At 36.4% G+C, this 19,995-nt stretch overlaps 4 protein-coding genes across 11 annotated transcripts; 1 reads left to right on the plus strand and 3 right to left on the minus strand.

Annotated features, from left to right (window-relative positions):
- Positions 1-742: 742 nt before the first annotated feature.
- LOC124216773 (uncharacterized) lies at positions 743-4,471 on the minus strand. Of its 5 annotated transcripts, XM_046621700.2 has the most exons (4): positions 4,105-4,280; positions 3,589-4,025; positions 2,956-3,390; positions 746-2,468 (listed from the first exon to the last, which is right to left on the minus strand). In XM_046621700.2, the coding sequence occupies exons 2-4, from the start codon at positions 3,838-3,840 to the stop codon at positions 1,998-2,000; spliced, it is 1,158 nt and encodes a 385-aa protein (XP_046477656.1). In that variant the 5' UTR covers positions 3,841-4,025; positions 4,105-4,280; the 3' UTR covers positions 746-1,997. The 5 variants fall into 5 exon arrangements, 4 of the variants coding, with proteins under 4 accessions (XP_046477658.1, XP_046477656.1, XP_068991435.1 ...); XM_046621702.2 differs by having other exon boundaries at positions 743-2,468; positions 2,937-3,390; positions 3,589-4,290; XM_069135334.1 differs by having other exon boundaries at positions 3,589-4,280.
- Positions 4,241-14,098, plus strand: LOC124216763 (NHL repeat-containing protein 2). 4 transcript variants are annotated; one of them, XM_046621679.2, is made up of 10 exons: positions 4,241-4,390; positions 6,528-6,718; positions 8,484-8,650; positions 9,661-9,820; positions 10,017-10,432; positions 10,586-10,815; positions 10,902-11,127; positions 11,992-12,186; positions 12,633-12,746; positions 13,506-14,098. In XM_046621679.2, exons 2-10 carry the CDS (start codon positions 6,559-6,561, stop codon positions 13,893-13,895), a joined length of 2,058 nt encoding a protein of 685 aa, XP_046477635.1. In that variant the 5' UTR covers positions 4,241-4,390; positions 6,528-6,558; the 3' UTR covers positions 13,896-14,098. The 4 variants fall into 4 exon arrangements, with proteins under 4 accessions (XP_046477635.1, XP_046477634.1, XP_046477636.1 ...); XM_046621678.2 differs by lacking the exon at positions 4,241-4,390 and adding an exon at positions 5,992-6,153; XM_046621680.2 differs by lacking the exon at positions 4,241-4,390 and adding an exon at positions 6,211-6,402.
- On the minus strand, positions 14,074-16,171 carry LOC124216770 (tubulin alpha-1 chain-like). The gene is made up of 4 exons (XM_046621695.2): positions 16,019-16,171; positions 15,599-15,821; positions 14,692-15,521; positions 14,074-14,622 (listed from the first exon to the last, which is right to left on the minus strand). The coding sequence occupies exons 1-4, from the start codon at positions 16,019-16,021 to the stop codon at positions 14,326-14,328; spliced, it is 1,353 nt and encodes a 450-aa protein (XP_046477651.1). The 5' UTR covers positions 16,022-16,171; the 3' UTR covers positions 14,074-14,325.
- A 190-nt stretch (positions 16,172-16,361) lies between these two features.
- Alas (5-aminolevulinate synthase) lies at positions 16,362-19,880 on the minus strand. Its single transcript, XM_046621689.2, has 3 exons — positions 19,744-19,880; positions 17,683-19,003; positions 16,362-17,480 (listed from the first exon to the last, which is right to left on the minus strand). The coding sequence occupies exons 2-3, from the start codon at positions 18,967-18,969 to the stop codon at positions 17,223-17,225; spliced, it is 1,545 nt and encodes a 514-aa protein (XP_046477645.1). The 5' UTR covers positions 18,970-19,003; positions 19,744-19,880; the 3' UTR covers positions 16,362-17,222.
- Positions 19,881-19,995: the final 115 nt, after the last annotated feature.

Here is a 19,995-nt window from a genome sequence, read left to right on the forward strand (position 1 = left end):
CCGACTCATTTTTACTCAATTCACTGAAAGTTAATAGCACTTTCGGCGCAAGTTTTTGCTGCTTTAAGTTCATTCATCCGAACAACAGAGCAGCAAACGTATGACATTTAATTACTGTACATGCTCTAAGCATTTAATGAGCAACGATGTTGCTGCGTCAAACCAATAGACAGATGCTAGTAACATTTAGTAAGTTACCAAACTGCTGCTACCTTTTGCTGCCCATGGAATCCCACCTTAATTATACAGGATCGTTTATTGAGCATATCCACATCAAATCGGTTTGACGCGGTACGTAAGACATCCATCAAACAGCGAATAAAATCTAGGATATTCCTCTTGATTCAATCAACAGTGTTGAAACCGTCCACGTGATCGGTTGATATTACGCATGCGCTGAATCAAATCGATGTAACGTAACGTGGGACCATTCGTTACTGAACACGAATACGAGGCTTTTAAATTGCACTTTATACGAGATGCCAGTGGTACAAAACAAAATACCTGAGATACCCCTAGATGAATTCTCAAAAGTCCATCCCTTGCTAATTTTTTTCCACTCCACACATAAACGGTTCAATTTTTGGCGATTGGGAATGTCAGTCATCTAGAACGATCAACCAACGATTACATATAGGCAAATCAAACTTGATAATAAATTTAAGGAGGGGCTAATGTATATTTATAAATATATTTTAGGAAATTTGTTATTAATATCATTAGGATTACTCGATGTTATTAGTTAAAGGTTTAATCACAACGTCAAAAATCAGCAAAACAACACCAACAAATGATTTCTATAAGCATTTTCTACTGTAACTAAATAGAGTTGCGCTTCCAATAGGATTGTAATAGGACGTTACAGCTTGTGTAATGTGTATATTGTACTAAGGATAGGTCTCATTGCTTGGCTTTGGCATTTCAAATTAGAGGATTCATCTTAAAATTTCATATATTTCAAATTAATTTTTTCACATGAATTCTAATTAACGTTCAGTTCTGCCAGGACTGATATTGGCTCACTTGCTCACAAGTACTGGGTATTTATAATTTGCAATTTTCTGGATAAATGTACAAGAGTTTTGTGAATAAATATTTTCAATCGAGAACGAAGATGTCAAAAACAGTGCAAAAAATCAAGTATGAAACACACAAACTTTTTTGAAATATAATAGATTGGCTTTATTAAAATTAATTATCTACAACATAATACATGTGAGTAAAATCCTCATGTATGTATGAATATACCTTTGACACTTGAACCATACATATCATATGCAAAGGCTATAATGTCAGTCTTCAGATTTTCGATTACGTCACAATATAGCAAATAAAGGATCTGCTTGTTTCGTATCAGTACTGTACGTACGAACACATAGACCTAGTGGTAAATTCTAACTGATTGGTAACATATGATTTTAAAAGCTATACAATATTTTGTTGCCTTCAACAGTCTGAAATAGATTTTTTGTTATAGTAGGTATAAAGCAGGATTTTACACCCGCGCAGCGAACCGATAAATCCCGTTTACGCCTACGTAGGAGGAAAAATATTGTTCGCACCACAGGTGTGATACTTTATGCCTTAGGTACGAAAATAGCTGTACTTTATAAAATGTAAACGTTGAATTTATATAAGTATTTATTATTAATGTAGACAATTGATGTATAACGGATTGTAAGGATGATTCACCAATTATGAACAAAATTGAAGTCGATTTATTACTCGTGAATTTAGTCTTCAATTGACTTTAGTTTTTTTTAAGAGTTCTGATCAGTCATTTTAGAATTAATTATTTTGAACTGTAGTGCATTGCAAGTCCATAAATTCCGTACAATAATGAGGTTCTAATAATGCATAATAGAATTACGTTGAACACTATTACTGAATAATAGCTAAAATCACTTGATTTTTCTGTATATGTGAGTGTACACCGCAAAATATTTTTTGACTTTTAGCTATATTGAACTATGCCATCACGTTTTTATGTTATTCTATTAAGACATTTCTCTTCGATAAAGAACTGTTAACATTTCGTTTATCTGGGACAATTTCACTTGATTACGGTAGAGTGTTTGAATTTGACTGCGTTTCAACTTTCTTAATATTGCAATCGTTTTTTTCGTAGAAGGTAACAGATGTGATCGTGGTATATGTCCCTTTGTTTTGAAAAAGATACAAGCATCTGCATTTCTATATACTTTAACACAATATTTACACATATTTTCACCATGTGTTTTTAATGGACAAAGGTTGTGTCGCCATCTATTTATCTTATCCTTATATGCGCATCGAAGGACAATACCCTTATACATCGCGACAGGTGGGCCTCCCCTACATACTTTGATAGCATGGAAATATGCAATGAGAGATTCCATGTCCCTGGTGGTCTTTGGATTTGCTTTTGGTATGGGGATTGATCGATCGTAAATGTACGTGTTAAAATTTAGATTCTCGTAAAACACAATCTGTAAAAGAAACATCGTGAACAGTGAAATAACCTGGAAAATACGTATTTGATGCATTTGGAAGATATATTTAAACGTGAATTTGATCAGTGAAACTGTATGATCATAAGGGTTAACCGTATATGCAATGAAAGTAGGTACTCAAGCTATTGAAGGTGATTTTGCATTGTGCGCTATTGTGTAGTACGGCCAACTCCTCAAGTATGAGTAGCCACTTTCACGAAATATTTTTAATAATATCGAATCAACACACAGGTTTGTAGTTGCAATGTTGATGAAATAATGCATTTTTTGAAAGAAATGGTGATTTTACAATTTAAGGTTAGTCTAAAATTCAGTGAACCATAATAAAGTAAACCATAATCATATTTGACACATTCAAATCCTTCAAAACCCATTACAGTTGCATAATACTAATTTTTAAAACAATTTGTAACGCTATGTTACCAACTTCAGTCTCATACTAACACTGATATGGAAATTTCACCTGTTTCACTGCTACAAGTGGTGCTTCTTTCTCACTCGGCATTCTTTCCATCTGAGTAACACAGATTGTCTTTCTTGGAGTTTCAACTCGATGAATGCCCCACGATTTATCTGGTAGTTGCAGGGTTGATGCCTCACTAAATACTTCGTAAAATAAAATTTCATTGTGCCGGTAAAATACTTGATTTGGCTCATCAATTATTTCTTCCTCAATAGACTCATCGGAACTGGTGCAAATCATCAATTCTTCCATAGACTCGTTAACATCTTTTGCTATAATCTCTGGGTGTTCTTCGTCATCCATATTAGCAGTATTGGTTACATCTTTCAATAATGAGGAGTCCACTGTAGACTTTCCTGGGACAACATTCACCTCTTGTTGGGCAGGATATATGGGAACGGCGCCATACGCCAGTCTAACTTTCAGAAATTTGCGCTGTAATATAAAAAGAACGCATAGTGTGTCAGTGATGAAAAGCGATATCAAAACTGTAATTTGCCTTATGTTTTCACACACCTATTGAATTGTCGAGTCTTCTGAGAGAATAACGCAGGCAGCAATCCGCCACACTCAGGGTAGTTAACACACTTCTTTCTCCGATATATATATATCATAAATCTTTAATGTTCTCACCTCGAGCAGTGGATTTCCATCGCTGTCGATACATTTATACTCTTTTTCAACGTATTTCTCTGGAAAATGCCTCTCGCATACGTGAAGATTTTTTCGATTAGTACGCCCACTCCCGTGCAATTTTAAAAATGATATCCACTTTTCGCGAGTAATGGGGTTTTGCGGAACCCTGAAAACGGAGTAGTCTGATACCGTGATACCATCTACAGTGTGTCCAGTCTGACAATTTTTCACATGGCATCGTTTTCCCATTTCTGTTTCTTTTCCTCTAAATACTTCAACTCGCGTTGAGTATTGTAGGCGCACCAATGTTCGTCGAATACCGCAAAACAGGGTGCAAATTACACGGCTCCTGTGACGGCACCGTTCTGACAGGCGATATCTGCGAGTAAGGTTACGAAACTTCCACGCGGCTCTGATTGGCTTACCTAGAGACACTATGAGCAGGATCTAGTAAGTGGAGAGCTAATTCCTGACCATGTCCATGATATGTGATTAATCTGTCATTATTTGCACCTAAATGGAGACGACACAGTTTCGTTTTGGTTTGGGAGCGACAGACCACAATCCTCTTACTTCCCGATAATAACTATAGAATATAAAAGAATAGATAGAGATGTCAGATTTTGTTATCCGGTTCGGTACAAAATGGCCGCACTGCTAGACTTCGTTTATTTAAGTGTCTGTAGGTACAGCTCATCTACTCGATTTCGTCGTATCGACGTCACGAAACGTGACATCACATCAAAAATAAATCTTCATCTACAAACGTCGATTTTTGCTGCAGCTTCCTGGAAATAAAGTATGTTAAGCGTTTACAACACGTTAATACTGCAGTCCATGTTTGCATTGAGCGCTTGATAACATTCGACCATAATATTTACTATCATGTTTTATCCTAGTTCATTATTATTATTATGCATGTATTTAACAAATCTAAGCTCAATGCTATAATCTTGAGATGAAAGCCAACTGGGATATTCTGTCTAACTATTGAATTCGACTCATGAATATTGAGAACGTGGTACAAAACGTAACTTATACCGAAGGTTAGAAAGCATTAATACAGTCATATAGAAATTCTTTTACGAGACTCGTAGTTGCATCATTACGATGGATATGCGATGTACCTAATAATTTTTATATCCCTGCTTATTTTACTGTGGTGTTTTATTATATCTTGTTTCGCCTCTCGAAATGCATCGCAAATCTTTGTTACAACACATTTCGCCATAAACTGTAATGCGGTATCGCTTATTCAACTGCTCAGCATTCCTGTAAAAAGCGGTAGCATTTCTTTAATATTTTTTCGAATTGTCGTAAGTATTGCGGAGTTGTTGCGGAGTTTTAAAGAATGCTGCCGATACATGCGCACTGCAAATGAACCATGCTGATCTTCAATGGCGGCATATGTACAGGCAATATAGCTTACAAGTGCAATCATGGAAGCGATTTTTAGAAGTGACGCAAGACTGCACAGAGCATGCATTATACCAGATACATTAAATCAAACTACAATGTATCATACTACTTACTTCATATTATACTGCAATTCATATCATATATTCTTAACCCATCATAATTGTTAACGTTAAAGTGTACTACCCTGTCAACACAATAATTTAATTCTGAATTGTTTTTTACCTATTTAATTCAAAAAATTGGTTGAGATTTTTTTATAATTCGAAATATTAAATTAAGAATTATTTTTTATTTTTCAACTCTGGAATTGAATTAAGAATTATTTTTGAACTTTCAAATAAAAAATTTAAACTAGGGACTAGTTTTCATTTTCTTCCAAAACATAGAGTAAAGAAGTATTAATTCATTTTTCTAATTTAAACATCCACATTTGGAATCACCCTTTATTTTCTTAATTCGATCATTCGAATATGAAATTATATTTCATTTTCCTATTTCAAGTAATTTTTTTTTCAATTTAATAAACTCGTTTACAATTTCTTGTTAACGTGAATTTCATCACTACCGGTAAAAATGAATGCCATCAATCGTAGTTTTCAATTAGAAATTCAAAAATAATGCAACACCGGTATGTACTTTTTCATATCTATTCTACTTATGCTGCCTAGAGCTCTATGGGAGTACTAACAAGCATAGCGCCGTATTATAGGCAACTCACCTTACATAGCACAGTCCTAATCATTATAAGCACGGACTTAAAAAAATGGAAAATACATCAATTATGTAACATTATTGAGCTTGGATAATCCGTTTCGTATACCGTTATTTGACCGTGCGACGGAGACGTAGTAGCTAAGGATCGACCAATAGGATTGTCGCTTCAAGAGTCTATAAATGCCGGATTCACACGCCTTATGTTCCAAAAGTTATGCAACCTTATGTATGTGTTGTTGCGTATCACCAGGCTCAGGTCTACGTCTTCAACATGCTAATCTGTCACAGCGAATTAGAACTTTTAAATTTCAGCAGTAAAAGACAATACGTATTGCGTTGAAAACGTGACGTCTAGATGAAAAATTTGTCAAACATGATGAGCTACGGGTGTCTGCGCCTGTTGAAAAGAACTCCGTTTCTTTCTCGTTCGTAAGTTGTATGAAACTAAGTGACCAGATCTAGATATGCCGGTTGCTTTGGTGTTTACTAACTCACAAAATGACGAGGCTTCAAGTCGTCAAATAACTTATCATTTTAGTAATTAAGAGAATGTGAGTTAGATTTTAGAAGGCTATACAAAGCGTTGCGTATTGGGTTCAACAAATAGGAAGAACCGTAATGGAAGCCCAATGATATTCACCATCAGATAAAATATGCGACGAAGCTGCATAATCTCACGTAGGCTTACGTCAGTTAGGCGTGTTTGTGGTTGTGACTTGTGATAACTCAGTTGATTTTTTTCGTCATTACTTGAGAGTCTATTAATAAACGTGCGACTGGATGATTTGGAATAAACTTTACAGTTTCTGGACCGGCGATAGCTGTGCTGAAAAAATGAACGTCCGTGAAGTTATTGAAGATTTAACACAAGTGTCTATCGAGGTACGACAAGAGGTGACGAGCGTCACGAACCCTCGAGAAAAAGAGAAGATTGCTCTACGGCATATCAAGAAATACGCTGCGAAGGACGCGTGTGCCAACGAGTTTCAAAAAGGTATGTTTTTCTTGTGCTTGTGACGATCCTCATCTGTTTCTGATTAAGACAGGGAGCAACCTTGGCTGAAAAATAAAACGATAAAATTGTCATCGTTATGTCTGATGTCAAAAATCTTGCCATGACTCGACGTTTAACAATGTATTACAATATAGCCTAGCGGAATTTATTTTTCTTCAACGCTGTACTCTGTAATAATTCTAAACACTGTCACAGTTTGAAAATCTAGGGCAATTAATTGCGATAAATTACCCAATCTTTAGGTTTTTTCACTCTAGATGCAAGCACAATCGAAGTTAATATGTTTGCTGGATGTGAATGGAATTTAATTTATAGGTTAGCTTTCATTGTCACAAGTCATTCCAGTGAAACAAATTTTGTGTTTGTTACTGTAGTGTGACACATCTTTGTTTCACTATACGAATTTTACTGCAAGTTCTGTCAACTTTTTTTTACGTACAATTGTTATCTAAATACTATCTGCGAAAGACAAGTTTTGTTTATAGTCAAATTTTTCCCCACTGTTCTAATAATGCTACGACTTACGTATATCAATGTTTCCATTCTTTGCAAAGTCATTGAACGAATTACTTGAACGATTCTTTGATATTGTGAAGAGTGCATTTTTTTTTAAACCAAAAATATATTTTATCCGCACTGCTATAACACAAAATTTCATGAAATTCTTCTCTATATCTATACATTTTTCTACAAATATGGCATAATGAAGATGTTTATACTTTCAAAAATTTTTGAAAAATCTATAATTCGTTCAAAATCATGTTCATCCATCTTTGGAAAAGTATTAGAAAACATTAATGATGGTGATAATAATGAACTCAAAATATCTATCCAAACCAGTAAGCTGTAATCTTCAAATACTTTGTCAAACATTGAGAAATGGTAGTTCGCCACTTGTCAAAGCTGAAAATCAGCTGTACCCTCATTGGCCCAAAACCGTTTTTCTTTGACCACGTTAACTTGAGACAATTTCACAAGTCACTCCGAACAAGTTGCACCTTGTACATTTTCATGTGAATTTACCAACAATTTTCCATATGTGTAATATTTTCATACATTAAATTCTATAAAATGACCACGGTACACATAGCTCATCAAAAGGTTTTATGGCAAACGTTTAGATTGAAAATGACGTTTCCTTAGATTATTCCATAGATTTTGCCTATGGTTTTTTTTGTGGAAAATGCAATTTTTTTTGTAATTCACCACTTTCACATTCAAAGTAGTTGAACATTCCTACATCACAGGTATTCTAGTCTTTACTCCTAATGTCATCCCCGGACGTGAAGCTATTAAAAAAGTCATTGAATTACAAGTCAGATGAAGAATCTAGGGCTGAAATTACAAAGGAGTATCAAGAGCTTTTGGAAACAGAACAGAAGCTTGACCAAGAGTTAAAACAGCTGAAAGCCAAAGGAACTGATGGATCTTCAATGGAACACACGATGCATCAGCTTCATAAGTATAACGATATTAAAGACGCCGCTCAAATCATCCTTGGAGCAATGGCCAGAGCAAATGGAGTCACGATCGCCAGTTTGCATGAGAAATATGATTTACCCCTTGAAGACTGATTTCATCTAACAATCTAGACCAAAACCTGTAATCTAATAAACAGTGATTAATATAAAATGATTGGAAACAAATAAACGTTATTTACTCAACGGGAAGATGTTATTTTGTCCTTCTCTCTTTGTTTACATGCCTAACATTAATATTTGCATTTTTGTTTATACTTTTATAGGCTTAGAATGGTTCAACGTCTCGCGGAGTATCTCTATGCGCCAGGACCTCACTGGGAAAATATGCATTCTCGACTTCTTCACCTACTGCTGTATCAATTGCATGCATATATTACCAGACTTGGCTGCTCTTGAGAAAAAATTTTCTATCGAGGATGGCCTTGTTGTTGTTAGTACCTTGTTTCTATTCGTACAGACCTTTGACTGCTTCATCGGTTTATCTGACTGACTAATCATGTGAATTTCCTTTCATGAATTAGCACAAAACTGTAAATAATTTGCGAGAAGTCCAAGATCTGTTGACCAAAATATTCACCTAGCTCTTTGCACTGGCTGTAATTTTTTCGCATCAACAAACTGACCACTGTAGTCAACAGTTTTCAATGGAACAAGCCTTGACCATTCAATTCAAATTCAATTTTGTGGACACAATTATGGAAAGTCTTTGGGTTGTTTATCATGGTTATGTAATCTCTACTTTATGACTATGGTCCATTTTCAAAATAATTACAGTGTCCGACTTCTAAGTTCAAGCGCAATCTACATTGGCACTCAACATATCGTAGTGGATAGTTGAACAGACTTAAATTCATTGCAACAGCGTGCGTGCTTTCATCTGAATTGAATAAGAGAGGCTTCTTGATCTTCGTGCTGTTATACAGCTAATATTCGTTATTTTCTTTTCCCCTACACCTTTTCCACAGTCAGTAGTACGTTGTAATGTAATTCGCTGTTTGGAATTTCATGATTTATCTTGCGGAAAAATTTATCCCGACAATCAATTAATGATGAAGGTTTTTGTGATTTGTGTTGGGGGCATCAATTATTTATTCGAAAGCCATTGGTCAACTTCTTGAGAATTTAAAATGTTCTTATTTAATATTAACTGGTATCAACAATGAAATTGATATTATTTTCTTCAATTTCGTGTATCTCACTATTCTGTTACAACCAAGTTTTTTTGGTTCCTTGAAAATATATGTCTTAGATAACAGTGATTATTTATCCAGTCATAGGTAGCATACATTAAATGCTGTTTTGAAATGATTCCATCTAAGATCACTTCTTCATAAGATTCATCGATAGTGTTCTTTATAATACCAGTCTCATACTAATACAACAATATTAAAGTTCTATTGAATATTTCCGATATCTTTGTTAAATTAACTTTTCTCATAGATCGGTGTTCACAGTGCAAAGTTTGCCAATGAAAAGGATTCGAGTAAAATTTTAGCTGCTGTTCAGAGATACAATATTGCACATCCTGTTGTTAATGATGCCAAACTTTCTATGTGGCAAGACATTGGAATTGTCTGTTGGCCCAGTTTAGTGATTTTAGGTAAGTAAACTTCCAGGGTGAATGGTAACAATTTTGCTGAAATAGAATTCCCTGGCTATTCTTGGATTTTCCGGTCTGTTGCCACCTCGACTTCATATGATTTACGTGATTCGTTATCTATCAATTTTCAGTAATTAGAACTCGTCAATGTGTGTAGCCTAAAAACAGATTTCAAACCCAGTATGAATTTTTGCAGGACCAAAGGGACAACCACTGTTTGCCTTAGTTGGCGAAGGACACAGAGAAGAAATGTTCTTGTACATTAAAGTTGCCCTTGCGTATTTCAAGTCTTTGAATGAAATATCTGATCATTCTTTGCCGCTAAAGCCATCACAACATTTGCTACCGGTCTCAAAAGATACTCTCTTATTTCCTGGCAAGATACATTTGGCTAATATTAAAAATAAGGACAGAATGGTCATCGCTGACACAGGAAATAATAGGATTTTAATCATGGACCTTAAAGGGAAGGTCGAACATGTTGTGGGTGGATACGCTCCTGCTTTTAGAGATGGCAATTTTCAAACTGCTAGATTTAATGCGCCGCAAGGAATTTGCAGTCTCGGGGATGAAATTTTTGTTGCGGATACAGAAAATCACGCAATTAGAAAAGTAGGGAAACCTGATAATTAAAAATACTTTACCGTGGTCGCTTCTTCTTCAAAAATTAAGTGACTTACGACATCTGGTACTAAGAACTCAGTCATCTTACACACGAATAATTGAAACTTTTGAAATTAAGGAAATGTCCTTTGCTATTTGCAGATCGACCTTGTTTTGCAAACAGTGACAACATTGGTAGGTACAGGTGAACAAAGCCATGATTATGTTGGCGGAAATGTTGGTAAGGCTCAGAGCCTATCTTCCCCATGGGATGTGGCGATACATCACCATAAGCAGGAAGAAAAATCTGTGCCAGTCTTGATGATTGCCATTGCCGGCACACATCAGATATGGGGCTTCTTCTTGGAAGACACTATATGGTGGAAAAAGAAGTGTGTTTTCAAGTCTCTGCAGCTTCTTTTTTTTCAACATTATCGCCGTACCCAATGGTATAACGTTTTCTTTTTCCACATTGCAGATCAATAACGGCAGGTACCTGTATCGCAATAGTCGGAAGTGGGAGAGAAGAAAATCGTAATAACTCTTATCCTCATGCTGCTGGCCTAGCCCAACCCTCGGGCTTAGCGTTGGCAAGGGAAAAGAATATGCTTTTTTTCGCAGACAGTGAGAGCAGTTCTGTCAGAGTTGTTCACTTGGATGATGGAAAAGTTTCTGGTGTATGCGGCGGTGATAGGAATCCTGGGGTAAATGATTGCAATTTTTTTTTAAGTGAACTAGCAGGTTCGTTACAAATCTCAAAAGTTAAGAAGAATTTGGACATTCTCAAATGAAGAAGATTGGTCGATGAGAATATGATACTTTTTATTAATTTTCTCATGAGTTAGTTATACATTGAGTATTTACCAAATTTTTATACTTGTAAGCTATCAGGATCTCTTTGAAAATACAAGAATTGAAAATACTGGAACTATCAACAAAAGCTCAGATATCGACTCTTTATATCAAATCGCTTCATAATTTATAAATTTTACAGTTTTGTTCAATTACTTTTTCTGATCACTAATGTTATTCAGGAGCCTATTTTCTACAAAGTCACTAAAACGAAGTTTCTTGTGTTAATAAATAGTTAATTCATTATTGCCATTCGTTATATTCATTATAATTATTATCGGTGCAATGTTGTAAATTAAACATTCAACCACGCACTTTATGTTCATGATACCAGTATTTTCAGTTCTCGTATTGTTAGAGATCTTCGCGGTTTGCAAATATCATAATTTGACAAATACTCAATGTATGATTATCTCTTAATAAAATTCATAAGAAGTATAGATTTTTGGCCAACAAACCTCCCTAGTGAAAGGAACTGAAAATCTGATCAAACATCAGAGATTTATGCATAAAAAGTTCTAGACAGTGTTGTAAACTGGTGTATGACCAGATGTGGGGATAATTAAATAGGAAACCATTTTTGTTTCACACAGTATCGTCAACATACGCTTCTCAATTTACGCTATTTAAAAAAATATATAACCCGTAAGAATTCCGAATACATATGGGTGGCACTATTACTTTTAGAATAAAAATATTGCTTCCAACTGTTTTAGAATTTACATGACTTTGGAGACATAGATGGAAGGCAATGTACAGCAAAGCTACAGCACCCGTTAGGTTTGGCTTGGGATTCCGTTGATTCGGTTGTATATATTGCAGATACATACAATCATAAAATAAAAAAAGTCGATCTCCTCGGAAACTGTCGCACTCTTTACGGAGCCGGAAAACCAACTGCAAACCACAAGGTGTGTGAATTTTGAATGAAAGTGATCACATTGTATTATTACATTCACAGTCTTCTAGTTTATTATCTGTTCATTTTTCCTTCGATGCTATTGCACTTACTTTTCTGTAATTAATCCAGATAACGTAGACATAAAAAGGCTGGTGCTCTTAACAATAACCCAATAAGGCTGAGACTTCTCAGTTGTAATTCTAAATTCATATATCATGACACAGACATCAAGCTCCAAACCAAAAGCCACCTATCAAGATTTAACTATTTTTATATATTATGGTTTGATAGAAGTTTAGCGGACCTTAACATTTTTGAGACCTCATATCATAACAGTAAAATTAAACATGAACATCCATTTTTTTGTACGGTACCACTTCATCGAATTATTGCAGCAGTATTGAAAAGATTGGATTTTTCATTTATTCCTTACACGGCTCTCGATACTTCTTTCAGTTTGATGAACCAAGCGGATTAGCTGTACATCTAGGCAGCAGAATCATTTACGTCGCTGACACTAATAACCACCGTATTGTGTCTATAAACTTGGAGGACAATAAAATTGACACCGTAAGATATCTAATGATGTGTTGACTTACACATAGTTACTAGTAGAGTACAAATTGTTAACGTTCATTATAAAGCATCTAATTAGTAATTAATGTTTACTGCACTGTTAATAGAAAACACCTTTTTTTGCCCATGCAAAGTTTAGAACGTTAATTTTTGCCAAAAATGATATCCTCTTGTAATTTTGATTTTTTAGCTCAAGTCTACGACATGCCTCATGCCATTTGACTATTTTTCATGTAAATGTGGTACATCAGAGAAAATGAAAATTTCTACCCTTCCATTAATTTTGAGGTAAAGAATAAAAACTGTTGATGAAATTTTATTTTCTTAGCATTTTAGTTGTTTACTTTTGAGCAATTGATATATGTTTGAATTCCAATTGCAAAAACAATCCATCTACTTTCTTAAAGATTTTTCCGGGTAAAATGCAATGATTAAAATAAAAATGTCGAATTTGAACATTTCCATCGTTTATACAGTAACAACATTTTACGATTTTATCTGAATAATTCCTTCATAAAAATTAATATTTTTTCTGTTTCGACACAATTTTTCTAACTAAATAATAAAAGAATGGATTTTTATATGTAATTTAAGTGGAAGGTAGTTACATAGTGTGCGGTACCTCTTACATTTGAGTTGAATATTCGAAATTTTGGCAAAAATTAATATTACAGCTTTGTGTTGGCAATAGTTGGAATGAAAAATCGCTGCTTTTCTTGAAACAGTTTAATGTTTACTGACCAAACGTTACAGATCTCTGTTGATTTGCCAAGTGAAACAACGCAATCTGATGGTACTTACAAATTTGATGCAGAAGTTAGTTCAGACGGTGGTAACTTGGAGATTGCATTGGACGTAAAGTTCATGAACGATCTCAAGCTTAATTCAGATGCTCCCCAAAGATGGGCGGTAAATTTGCCAGACAAATGGACTACCCAAGCTTCTAAAGGTGATTTGAAAACTCCGATAACTCTGAATATACCCAAAGGAGAATTGACAGTGGAATTCATCATTAGTTTAGATATAATAACGTGTAAGACTGATGAATGTATACCAAAAAAATTAGACTTGGTATTTACCATACGTAGAAATTCAAAAGCACAATCAAAAGTCAAGCTTAACGAAATATTAGAAATTGAATGAACACTTATTTCACATTTAATAGGATATAAACATGCTTCATTAACACAAACATATTTAGGTTAAATGGAAATGTGGCAATAATTACCTTGCCTTGAGAATTCCCTGAATTTCTCTTAAGTCGCATCGCACACTAACTGTTATATTCAACTTTACAGAACAATAATATTTTTATAATGAAAATATAAACGTCTACATTTGATAAATTCTGGCATTTTTGTTCTTAGAATTTATCCAAATTGAGTTAACTCGATGATCATTTCATAATTTTCGAAATCTTTTATTAATACAGGAACAAAATAAAAGTAATTTAATATTAATGCACAACATGCATTCTCTACAATTCTGCAGGCACTTGTTAATCTGGATCAGAGTCACATTTTTCTATTCCATTTCAATCCGCTGTACAAAAATTGTCGCATGTGAAAACTGATTAGTATTCCTCACCACCTTCGCCTTCGCCTTCAACAGAATCAAGTCCGACTTCTTCGTAGTCCTTTTCCAGTGCAGCTAAATCTTCTCGAGCCTCTGAGAATTCACCTTCCTCCATTCCCTCACCGACGTACCAGTGAACAAATGCACGTTTCGAGTACATAACGTCAAATTTGTGGTTCAGTCGAGCCCACGCCTCTGCTATCGCAGTGGTATTAGCAAGCATGCAAATCGCCCGCTGTACTTTAGCCAAGTCTCCTCCAGGGACGACTGTGGGTGGCTGGTAGTTGATACCCACCTGAAAACACGTATAACACAATCGTTACAGTCCCTGTGAATACAAACCTAACATAAGATAATTCATTACCTTGAACCCAGTCGGGCACCAATCAACGAACTGTATTGTGCGCTTGGTTTTTATCGTGGCGATAGAGGCATTTACATCTTTGGGCACGACGTCACCCCTGTACAGCATGCAGCATGCCATATATTTTCCATGCCGAGGATCGCACTTGACCATTTGATTGGCAGGTTCAAAACATGAATTTGTCAGCTCAGCGACAGTCAATTGCTCGTGATAAGCCTTCTCGGCGGATATTACCGGTGCATAAGTTGCCAATGGGAAGTGAATCCTGGGATACGGTACTAAGTTTGTCTGGAACTCGGTGAGGTCGACATTGAGGGCACCGTCAAATCTGAGCGAAGCTGTTATCGATGAAACTATTTGACCGATAAGACGGTTCAGATTTGTGTAAGTCGGTCTCTCTATGTCCAAGTTACGCCTGCATATGTCGTATATCGCTTCATTGTCTACCATGAAAGCTGCGTCGGAATGTTCCAGAGTCGTGTGCGTTGTGAGGAGGGAATTGTAGGGCTCCACAATTGCAGTGCAAATTTGGGGTGACGGGTAAATCGCGAATTCTAATTTAGACTTCTTTCCATAATCGACGGAGAGTCTCTCCATTAACAGACTCGTGAAGCCTGATCCGGTTCCTCCGCCAAACGCGTGGAATATAAGAAAACCCTGTAGACCCGTGCATTGGTCGGCTAGCTTACGAAGGCGGTCCAGAACAAGGTCAACTATCTCTTTCCCCACTGTGTAGTGACCTCGGGCATAGTTATTGGCTGCATCTTCTTTTCCTGTGATCAGTTGCTCGGGATGAAATAGTTGGCGGTAGGTTCCAGTCCTAACTTCATCTGCAGACAGATGGATTCAGTTGTGACGATTAATCGAATTTCGGGGAAATTCTGCACCAATAATTCCTAAGTCTTACCGACTACCGTTGGCTCCAAGTCCATGAATACTGCTCGGGGTACATGTTTGCCTGCGCCCGTCTCGCTGAAGAATGTGTTGAAGCTATCGTCGCCGCCGCCGACTGTTTTATCGGATGGCATTTGACCATCAGGTTGAATTCCGTGTTCTAAACAATACAGTTCCCAGCACGCATTTCCAATCTGCACGCCACCCTGACCCACGTGTACTGATAGGCATTCACGCTGCAAAAGTAAAGAATAATTGTAAGGCTCAGAGATATTACAATAAAATAGTAAATGGTCTGTTTAGTTATAATCGCAAGATGGACATTTTTCTTTATCTCAAGAAAGATAGGTAAGATTATTTGGCTTCTACGGAAAGTACACACAACTTGGATAAATGGTTCACTTAAGATTGTTAAATCGTTAGATTGACTTACCATGTTGTGCAGTTGATTTAAACGGTTTTTTAAGCTGGAATAATAGAGAAGATCTGTGCTTCTCTGCTAAATTATTTATCGCGGATGACTGAAAACAATAACGTTTGTTTATACAGAAACAAAGCAGCTAAGCAATAATTGACATGCAATAAATGCTTTGTTTTCGGGTGTGAAGCTATGTGAATTTGTTTAACTATTTTCTTATATACTCGGTGTTAGGTAACGAATAAACAGCAATATTCGATTCCTAAATATCATCAATCATTTATGTCATGCTTTAATTTAGTGCTGAAAATAGACTTGAAACTGCGGGATGTTGGGGAATGTTAAAAACAAAATCCAGTTTTAAAACTAATCTTTCACCTTTATTTATTTCAATATTTAGTTCAGCAGATCAATTATTGTAAGCAGGTCGTGCTTGTTCAAAACACGAAGAGAGCTTTTATAAGTAGACGGCTGTTCAACAACTTTGTCTGTTAATGGAACAAATACATATGTACTATGTATCTTTCTAATTCAACATTTCTAACTAATAGTTTTTGCTCACTTTTAGCGCTAATATAAGTATGAACGTGCGCAGTAGTAACATTGATCGTATTAAATAAACTTTGATTTGTAATTTACTACAATATGATATAATACTCAACTCTTTGTTCAACAAATACAGTACGTAAATCAATCACGAGATTAAAAGATCAAAAATGTTATCAACAATAAGTAAGTGTCAGGTATTATCAGTACTGCATAAAAAAAGAACTCGTTTTGATACACGTATAGAATAATGAATACATTAAAATATCCCATCAGTATGCCGTTTCTTTAACAAAGATAATTCAACATGTAACAATGATAGTTATAAACTCGTTCGAAACGTCTAAGTAGACTTGATATTTGTACAGACAGAATGTGCCGAGGTTTGTCCATTTTTAAACACGGAACGGAGTGATAAGGTCAAGTTGTTGAATATATTATGAAAATACGTGTCTGCTGTATAACAATGAATGACAATAACAATTTTGCGGCAAATAAGTCCTCCGTCATCATTTCCGTGGCGTGTTTACGTGACAATCAAATTATTATGCAGCTTACGTAATTTAACACCTGCATATGTACGGCCTGAACGCTTATGAACAATCTTATTTGAATATATATTTTAGTTATTGGTAGACTGAATTTCCTGATCCAAGTTAATAGTTTACTACTGTCAATGGACCGAAATCACCCGAGCAATGTGCTTTGGCTTAGGTTCTTCGGATGCTTTTGGAAGGTCCAGGGAGTTCCAAACGTCTTTAATCTCCCTTGTGAGACTGTCCATCATTTGTTTTGTATGGAATGGTGTTGGTGCAAGTCTCAGCTTTTCTTCTCCCTTGGCCACAGTAGGATAATTAATAGCCTGAACATAGTGGCCTTTTTCTCGTATCAACGTATCAGCTAGCTGGGCAGAAATTTGAGGATCTCCGATCTGTGAAAGTAAAAAGATATGTTACATGTATTAATCAGATTGAGAATTTTATCGCCATATTTTGTACCGCGGAGCTACTAAAGCAAACCAACTCTAATACAAAAGCTATTGATAGTGCATGGAACGTCCTAGACACAATGTATACAAGTACATATCCATTTTTTTTTTCCCAATCTAACGCTATGAAAATCGAATCTCTTACCTTTATCGGAATGATATGTGAAGGTGACAACTCGACTGGAAGATCGGCCATGTTGAGTGCAGTCTTTAAATATGCAACATTTTGTTGCTGTGCTGCTCTCAAGGATCGACCCTCTTTCGAAGCGAGAATTTCAATGGCAGTCAAAGCTCCGTAAAGTACAGTAGGTGGTAAGGAAGTGGTGAATATGAACCCAGCTGCGTAGCTGCGCACCATGTCAATCAGATTGGTTGATCCGACGATGTAGCCACCCATATTGCCGAAAGCTTTACCCAAAGTCCCTGAGATGATGTCCATTTTGTGGAGCACCTGGTCCCTCTCCCCAACGCCAGCCCCTGAATATCCATACAAACCGACGGCGTGTACTTCATCGACAAAGGTAAGTGCACCGTACTTTTTTGCGACGTCGCATAGCTTTTCAAGAGGACATATATCCCCGGTCATGGAATGGACCGTTTCAAAGGCGACGATCTTTGGCACAGATTTTTCTACCCTCGACAACAGCTGTTCCAGGTGATTGGGATCATTGTGCCTGAATATGTGTTTGGGAACGCCGCTGTTCCTAATACCTTGTATCATGGACGCATGGTTGCCAGCGTCTGAGAATATATGACAACCTGGCATGCTTTTGGCTAGTGTAAAGAGAGTAGAATCGTTGGCGACAAAGCAAGAAGTGAACAGAAGTCCTGCTTCCTTCTGGTGCAGAGCTGCAAGCCGATTCTCGAGGAGCTCATGCCCGAGGGAATTACCAGATATATTCCTGGTGCCACCGGCGCCGGCGCCAAACTTATCCAAGGCTCGTCTAACCGATTTCGTAACTTCTGGATGGCGCGACATGCCCAAATAGTCGTTGGAGCACCAGACTGTTATGGGTTTCTCTCCCCAAGAGTATTCGACAGCTGCAGGGAATTCCTCGGCCAGCCGATTCACTTTCTTGAATACCCTGTAAGAATGGTCCAGTTTCTTGCGCATGATTTGCTCATGGAAGAAATCCTCATATGGAAAGGTCTGCTCCTCGGTTTCTAAATTCATCCAGGGTCTGTCATTCAGCTTTATCACATCCTCCTGAACTGCTGTACTTGCCTCTTTCACCGCACCTTGTTCGGCGGAAAGAAAAGGACATTGACTCCTTGCATGTTTTCCCAGATCTCTTTCTGGCTCCGCATCATCCGCAGCTGAACTTGCTAGTCGTGACATGACTGGGCAATGCTGACGGTAGTTCATTAGCAACGAAGCACCGTAATTCCTAACATAGCTGCCAGAGAGACGAGCCAAAAATGGACAAGGCATCTTTTTTCTTCTTTGTTCGTTTTACTTTTCAAACCTAAAATAATAGAACGCATTCGAAATAAGAGGTATTAAAGAAGCGGGAATCAAAGAAGAGTCCAATCTCAATACAGACATATTTAGCAATATGAAAATTTATTCCTGATTTCATTTCCATGTGAAAGGGGACTAGAAAAGTAGGTAAAGTCGAAGGTCGTATGGTTAATGACATGATGCATTTTCAAGAAAATCGATATTTTGCTATTGCAATCTTGCTTAAAATTCAGTGAATCGTGACAAATTAATATACACTTATATTCAATGATCTCAATACCTTCAGTCATTCAAAAAAATTGCAACATAGTAGTGATTTGCTATTCAAATGTTTCGTTACGTTAATACTACTATCTTGAACCTCGTGAAAGCAGAAGATAGTAGGAAATTGAAGTTAGTAACATTAACGTTACGAAACATTTTTAAAAACATGAATAAGTATTCCGAAATTCAAGAATTCATTTGAAGAAGTTAATTGTAAGTTTTTAACTTCGATCTCGTAAATATCTACAAGTAACACGATTCACGGTAATAATAAGTAGTGAATAATTACATAACGAATCGTAGGGGATATGTGTGGGGGGAAACAGGTAAATGCAATGCGAGATGTAGTCCTGGTTGAAAGATGTACGTGAGTAGAAAGCGGTTTCACTTTTGCTGCACGTATGTACGTGTCAAGGAGGAAATGCGAGAAGGCGTTACACTTTCCGTTAATGCATACATATGTTACAATTTAAAACTCACCTTCAAGGGCGGACGAAACGTCAATAGAACTGGTAATGTATTATTATTCGGAGGAAGAAGAAGCTTTTATTACTTTCGATCAATATTCAGACAATCGAACGAAAATTGGCGAGACGAGTAACTGAGACACCTTGGCCAACGGTTTGGCACAAGAGTGAAGACCCTGGAGTGGAGACTTTTAAATCAGGCTATGTTGCAACTTCAAACGAGGACAACTCGACGCGAATCGAACACCAGTGGAAAGTGACTGAG

The sequence above is a fragment of the Neodiprion pinetum genome, chromosome 4, assembly GCF_021155775.2.
Source record: "Neodiprion pinetum isolate iyNeoPine1 chromosome 4, iyNeoPine1.2, whole genome shotgun sequence".
In the NCBI taxonomy this organism is placed as follows: Eukaryota; Metazoa; Arthropoda; class Insecta; order Hymenoptera; family Diprionidae; genus Neodiprion; species Neodiprion pinetum.